Raw genomic sequence first — 7,731 nt, 5'->3', positions numbered from 1 at the left:
AGGGCCAATCGTGTAACAAAAACAAACAGTAGGGACCAAGCGCGTAACAAAAACAAACAGTAGGGACCTTCCGAGTTAAAAAAATAAGTTAGGGGCCAAAAACGCAAATTACCCCAAACCATAGGGACCATTCGTGTAATTTACTCAAAAAAAGTATTTATTTGAAATTTTGAAAGAATTCACTGTAATAAGAAAAGTATGAGGAGTGTCGTTGTGATTTAGTTATAAAGGAAGGGCATCAAATGAAAAAATAAAAACAAACAAAGACAATACGGAGTTCGAGATCCACCGACGATAGCAGGCCCAACCTCCGCGTCGTCTTTCTGCTGAAAATCTCTATCACTCCCTCTGCATCTCCACTGAGATCCTACTCTGATTTAATCTGTTCTCGATCCGCTTCTCAATCTTATGTATACACATATTACAAACTAATGAGAGTTTGAAACTCTGAAAACAAAAGGGGATCGCAATTGATTCGAGTGAAAATGGTGTGCTTTCGTGTACATGCAGCAGCTTCTTTGATTATCTTGCTTTCTTTCCTTTTCAATGTCGCTGTTGACTGCAAAACGCTAAAAAGAGACGGTAATGCCTCGCTTATATTCAGAATTTTCATTATGAATGCGTGATTATGTTATGTATTCTATGTATCCTAGTGTACGAAGATGCGATATACATATACAGTTGTTTATCTTGTAATTCAGAGGGATATTTACTCTAACTACTTCAATTGATCTTAGATCCCACGATTTAGAGTTGAAATTGGGGGTAGCTTCTTCATCTTATTGTCATCGACTCAACATTTACTTAATGTGAATCTGTTTGATATTTTGTTAAACCTGAAATAGTTATATGTCTTAGTTTAGTGCCTGGTAAAAATTTATGCGGTTGAGCAGCTGCCAGAATAAGTTCATGTTTATATATGCGCGTTTACTAGCATGTAATCTGAGCAGGAATCATAGTTCAATTTGTTTGTCTGCTATTCTAATATCACTAAATTAGCCATGGAAATGAAGTTGAAAACATAAATTCAAAGACTAGATGATGATAATCTACACTCTTCTTGTGACAATCCTCAAGGGAGATCATGTATGTGCTTTTTGTTTTGCCTTGGCTCAAGGAGTTTTGATCAAATCCATGAATCTTTCCCCATTTTTTGATGTATTTTGGTACTACTCATATAATTGATTTGGATTTGAGAGAAGTATGGAAACAGAAGTATAGGATTGATCTGCTTGGAGTGAATTAATAGTGATTTCTTGTTTAATGTAGTGAAAGCCCTCAATGAAATTAAAGCATCTCTTGGATGGAGGGTGGTGTATGCATGGGTTGGAGATGATCCATGTGGAGATGGTGATTTACCAGCCTGGTCTGGAGTCACCTGCTCCACACAAGGTGATTATAGAGTAGTTACTGAACTGTAAGTATAACTTCACTATGTCTTTATATTAGTTACTAAAACACTTACAAATCAATGCAACTCATCAGAAATTGTCTGACATTGTATTCAACTGTTTAATTTCAGGGAAGTATACGCAGTGTCAATCATTGGACCTTTCCCTACTGCTGTAACCAATCTTTTGGATCTTACAAGACTGTAAGACTCTCTTTTCTACTACTATCATGTAGTCATGGGTGTTGACTTTTGTTTTGACTTTTCTACAGGGATCTCCACAACAATAAGTTGACTGGTCCAATTCCACCTCAAATTGGGCGTTTGAAGCGTCTTAAAGTACTGTATGAATTATGATCCTTTACTTGATTCATAAATCATAATATTATTTTCAACATTTTTGCTGATGTGTGTCAATCTTATTCTAGTAATTTGAGGTGGAACAAGTTGCAGGATGTGATTCCTCCTGAAATAGGTGAACTAAAGAAACTAACACATCTGTGAGTATTCATTCACACTATTCATTTAAACTCCATTATTAATATATAAAAATAAAACACCACTAATCAAATTAGTAATTAATTACACTCATTCAGGTACTTGAGTTTCAATAGCTTTAAAGGTGAAATCCCAAGGGAGCTTGCTAATCTTCCGGATTTACAATATCTTCATCTTCATGAAAATCGCTTCATTGGTCGAATCCCAGCAGAATTGGGCACATTAAGAAATCTTCGCCACCTGTACACTTCAACCCCCTTATATTAATCAAAATCATAAATGAACTCTTTTAATTAATTAAATTAAAATTAAATTAAATCATGGTGTAAAATGTAATTTACTTTTTGTAGAGATGTTGGTAACAATCACTTGGTTGGAACTATAAGGGAGCTGATACGCATAGAAGGATGTTTTCCGGTTCTCCGCAATCTGTATGTTATAAATAAAGACTTTATATATATATATATATATATATATATATATATATATATATCATTTAAATATTATTTTTTGGAATTTTGCAGTTATCTTAATAATAACTATCTGACCGGAGGAATTCCAGCACAGCTTGCCAACTTGACTAATCTGGAAATTTTGTAAGTAGTATTTTCATCCAATTAGAACTTTTAAAATTATAACATTGTAGTGAAATTCTTGAAATCTTATGATAATTGCAATGATTTTAGGTATTTATCTTACAACAAGATGTCGGGGATCGTGCCAGCTGGACTTGCTCATATTCCCAAGCTAACTTACTTGTAAGCATTATTATTATTATTACTATTACTAAATAATAAATATTATATTAGTAGGAATATAAAATAAAATGTTGTCTCTATTTCACATCTAAGTGGGGGAGTGTCTGGTTGTTAGGTACCTTGATCACAACCAATTGAGTGGGAGGATTCCAGATGCTTTCTACAAGCACCCTTATCTCAAAGAACTGTGAGCCTTACCTTACATAAATACATTCTTGATTTTGCATATTTTAAGAAATGTATTTTTTTTTAATTTAATGTTTGCATATTTTTGCAGATATATCGAAGGAAATGCATTCCGACCAGGTGTGAATCCAATTGGGATTCACAAAGTACTCGAATTATCAGATTCTGAGTTCTTGTTTTAGTCACCCAAAACCCAACAATTTTATCTCCACTTAAATATTATTTTAGTGTCACGAAAACGAAAATGGCTACAAAAAGTTCATTTTTTTTTTCTGTTTCCTATAATCAATCCACAATGCACAACGTCTCTAATTAATTACACGTAGATGAGTACATGTTATGAAGTGCAAAATGTGCATTGGTACTTGTACCTTGTGTTTTTTTGTTTATTATCCTATTAAATTATGCCGAGTGATTAATTAGTATTTCAAATTATATTCTTAAATCAACTTTTATTTTAAGAAATATGTTTTCCAAATCTATGCATAAAAGGTTTATGAATGGGAGCGTCTCCATGAATATTCTCTAATTTTGGTTAGTTTTATGAATCGCATGTTAATAATTGTTTTATGTTTTGTAAGATACAATCTAAATCGAAAGATCTTATCAAAATGAACTAGTCTTAAATTTTTTTCATAAAATCATGTTTGTGAGGTATCCATTGTAACATCACAATCACAACGTGAACCTTTTTAAGTGAAAACAATAACATGTTAAACATAAAAAGAGACAAATCACGGTGACCATATACAACCAAAAGCACAATATCATATAGGACTAACTTGTGTTTTCGTGATGCTTTGTCTAATTCTTGAGACGAATGGATAAAGTTATAATGCTTTATGAGGCTCTTTGTGATATTCAATGTTCGATTTCAAGTTAAATGCACAAATTTTTAGGGCTTGGAAAACTAAAAATTTGACTATAAAATAAAAACTAAAGGGGTGGGACCGAATTGGGGTAAAATTTTATAACGATAGTCAGAGGATCCTATTATCCATGTACAGATCAAATCTTGCTTTTGAAATAGTCCTTGTGCGACGGGGATCATTTTTGTGCTTGTAGAATGATAAGAGAGCTTAACCATGGGTTTAAATAATTGCTTATTTAGTTATTTATGTGATATGCGGCTATTTAGAAACTAACCAAAATAGTAAGGTCTCCATTAATGTGACCTCAGTGAGTTATAGTCCGAGTTCAGAAATGTCAAATCGTTGATGATTTCATTATCTATGATTCAAATTAGAGGACGTGAGCTCTTGGAAATGACCCAACGTTCGCAAACCTTTCACGAAACTCTCATGACTCTCTCCCGTGTAAGCTTCTTCACAAAGGAGAAATGACATCAACACAAGTACATATTTGGTTTTCAAGTAATAATGAATGACTCTAGTTTAGTCATATTTTTAAACTCCATTATTCGTAATATAAGAACATTTAGCAAAATCAGTTTCTTCAACCTATTACAAGTATTTGGCAATTGGGAGTTTTCTAGCTTTAGCAGACATTGATGCCGTCTGTCTCTACCTTTCTCATCTTGTTTAAGGATGGATTCATTGGTTGATGATTTGGCCGAATGATAATATATTTCGAGGAGATGACAATACCACAAGGGGCGAGGTGAGGTCCCCTTTGAGTAAGAGGGCAACAAATTATCAGTTTGAGAAGATACTTTTTTAATGTTGAAAACCGAAAAATGTCCTTGCCATAAATCATTTGTATACAGAACGTGAGGTGGGGAAATCTTGTTGTGTTGATACAAAGCAACAACAAACAACAGGAAATTCATGTTTTCTATATTGTCACAATATTTGTCATAGTGTCTGTTCTATAAATTTTTCTTTCATTGAGACTAGAGCACATGCATTTGATGGTTGCATTGTCACAAGCTCAGGAAAAAAATATTCGATGTTTACATACTTGAAACCATAAATCTTGATTGTAACATTAGAAAAAAAAAATTACAAACACTTGATAAAAATCTTATTTTAAAGACAAAATAAAACATAACATAGTATGTAAAAGACAAACGACATATATGCATAAATTTAAAAAAGTATAAAATACTTAGCTTTCTCTCAATCCACTTAAGTCGAAACACCAATTACTCTACTTTTCTTGTTTCCATATGCACCCTTCAAAATCGTCTTCAAGGTCCCCACAAATGAAATAAGCATACATATGAAACACATTTTCATATTTATAGCTATAACCAACATTATAAAAAAAATGGAATTTCATCTAGTTTCAACATCAAGACATGGTTATTGTTTCCACTTTATTTTCATCGGCTCAACATTGTATGAGATTTGAATCCGTTGTTTAAGTTTCCATCTTAATGGACTTTGCTTAACAATGTATATCCATTTATAGAGAAGAGACCAAAATACTCAAGAAGTTGTTAAGAGGCCAAACAATGTATCTTGCCACTTAAACTTGGTCTTAAGTTCAGAATTTTAATTATGTCTTACTACACATTGGATTGATGATGATTAGGTATAACAAAACAAGATTCTGAACTATTATCGACAGCTAATTCGTATGAAACTTGTATACACATGCTTACAAAAATGGGGTATTTAAAAGGCATTTACTTAGTCAGCATTTAGTATTGATGGAGGGTTATTCAGCTACTTCATGTCTATTAATTCTATAGAAATATAGAATGAGAAGTTATAATATATAAAAATTGGTAAGGTTTCCTCTATTTGTTATATTCAAGATTTTACATACATTCTTTGCTATTCAACAAAATCAGTAAACAATTGAATCTTAACTATATCACATCTAAAATTCTCGTGAACTCATAAGTGAAAAAAGTTAAAAGGAAGCAAAGAGGTAGCTAATCCAAGTATCCAACAACAATCATCGATCAAAATATCGAGATTCTTCAAACAGATCAGAGAAAGCTAACCTTATTCTCGAATTGACTTGATGATACTACCACGACGCTTTCTTAACACCATGCAAAAGACCTCGAGAAGCTAAATCACGAAACACGATACGAGAAACTCGAAACATCTGATAAACGGAACGAGCACGACCAGTGAAAACACACCGATTTGTTACTCGAGTAAATGAACTATTTCTCGGCAAATCAGCCAACTTACAACGATGTTTCTCCCGCACATCATTAGGAAGATCGGTATCTTTAGAGAACGCTTTGTAGAGCTTTCTCCTCAATTCGTACTTCTCACCGAGCAATCTGCGTTTCTGGTCTTGTATGTTTCGTTTATCCGACATCTTGCTAAGAACAAGTCGCAATCTAGTGTTCTTGAAGACAGATTTGGAAACCTCCTCGTCGAAGAGGGAGACTGGAGAGGAAGACCAAGGGCAGCAGCTAAATTATGTTCAAACGAATTGGGGCAATTCTGAACCCTAGGATAAACCAAAGAATGATGTGCCCTTAAACTATTGGTTTTGGACCTTTGGCACAAAACCTAAATCCGAATCCGATCTGATCCGGTTTCGTTAACGTCAACGACAAGCCTGCTTGTCCTAAATCCAAAACGGTTCTCCAGTTGCAAGATCCAAATCAGTTTAAACCGATCCAGAATTTGATTTTTTTTCTCTTAAAAAAATACATTTTTAAACACTTATATATAACATAAAATACAACGTAGATTCATTAGAATTTTTAAAACACATATCAAATGTCAAAATGGAAAGAGTTTTGATGCTAATATTAAAAGGAGAATTACTTAGGAGTGTAATTATCTTTATCGTTTTGTTCATATTTCGGTAACTTTTTTATTTTTGTACACATTTATCATTTAACTTGTTAAATAGTTAAATGTGTATGAAAAAAAATTGCCAAAATGAGAACAAAATGAAAAGTTAATTATCCTGATAAGTCATTTTTTTCCACTTTTAATAGCGTTTTTATTTTTCATATTTGTTTGTATTATTATTTTTTCAAACGTTATATTTAAAATATCCATATTAATTAAATATTGACCAATTTTAAATTTTACTTTTTAATTAATAAATATGTTTTTGTTTTGCAAAATATTTTATATAGCCTCTTATAATTTTTGTTTTATTTTGTTTTTAAGCATATACAATATTTTTAAGCATATACAATATTTAATTAATATTTAGGAAAATATGGATATTTTAAATATAACGTTTGAAAAAAAATAATACAAACAAATATGAAAAATAAAATTGCTATTAAAAGTGGCAAAAAATGACTTATCAGGGTAATTAACTTTTTGTTTTATTCACATTTAGACAATTTTCTTTCTTTTTACACATTTAATTATTTAACTTGTTAATTTGTTCACATATTAGCATTGTCACCTGCTATAGCCGGTGACATTGTAAATATGTGAACACATATAACTAAATGTGAACAAATCGATAAAGATAATTACCCTCGTAAGTCATTTTCCCAATATTAAACTAGTAAACTATTAATAATAATAATAATAATAAAGCGACATAATAACATTTGACCAAATAGTCTTCAATTTTTGGTTTTCTACTTCGGGTTCGCTTTCACTTTATTGTTGTTCAACCGTCATGCAAATCGATAGGGGTCTCATCAATACCCTCGTCTTCATCTTCGTCTTCGTCGTCGTCGGTTTCAAGAGAAGGTTTTGGAGACGTTGCTATGACTCGTTCCCATTCTTGTTTTATTATCCCCGACTCGACATTGTCTTGTAGGGGGCTTTGAGTGATGCCAAATGGTGTATATGCTCCACTGAATCCAAGTAATCCCTCAAACAAACACAAACCCACACTTCCAACGGGGTAGGATTCGCTCTCAACCTTAGCAAAACCTGCCACTAAAAGAAAAAGTTGATTTCGAAGCTACTGTGAAAACTTAGACAGTTAGTAAATCGCAGACCATGACGAAGAAAATAGGATGGTGTGCTTTTTTTTATCCGTTGAGCC

General features: G+C 32.5%; 2 protein-coding genes across 2 annotated transcripts; one reads left to right on the top strand and one right to left on the bottom strand.

Annotated features, from left to right (window-relative positions):
- Positions 1 to 250: 250 nt before the first annotated feature.
- Positions 251 to 3,264, top strand: LOC145101116 (uncharacterized). The gene is made up of 11 exons (XM_079038279.1): positions 251 to 582; positions 1,270 to 1,417; positions 1,523 to 1,594; positions 1,663 to 1,734; positions 1,819 to 1,890; positions 1,987 to 2,130; positions 2,239 to 2,319; positions 2,413 to 2,484; positions 2,575 to 2,646; positions 2,762 to 2,833; positions 2,924 to 3,264. The coding sequence occupies exons 1-11, from the start codon at positions 486 to 488 to the stop codon at positions 3,012 to 3,014; spliced, it is 993 nt and encodes a 330-aa protein (XP_078894405.1). The 5' UTR covers positions 251 to 485; the 3' UTR covers positions 3,015 to 3,264.
- A 2,508-nt stretch (positions 3,265 to 5,772) lies between these two features.
- Positions 5,773 to 6,075, bottom strand: RPS14 (mitochondrial ribosomal protein S14). Its single transcript, XM_079035760.1, has one exon. It carries the CDS (start codon positions 6,073 to 6,075, stop codon positions 5,773 to 5,775), a length of 303 nt encoding a protein of 100 aa, XP_078891886.1.
- Between the last annotated feature and the right edge of the window lie 1,656 nt (positions 6,076 to 7,731).

Source organism: Lactuca serriola, chromosome 4, assembly GCF_051521515.1.
Source record: "Lactuca serriola cultivar US96UC23 chromosome 4, Lser_US96UC23_V15, whole genome shotgun sequence".
Taxonomy (NCBI): Eukaryota; Viridiplantae; Streptophyta; class Magnoliopsida; order Asterales; family Asteraceae; genus Lactuca; species Lactuca serriola.
Note: the sequence above shows the minus strand (reverse complement) of the source record. Positions and strands in the feature narration are given on the sequence as shown.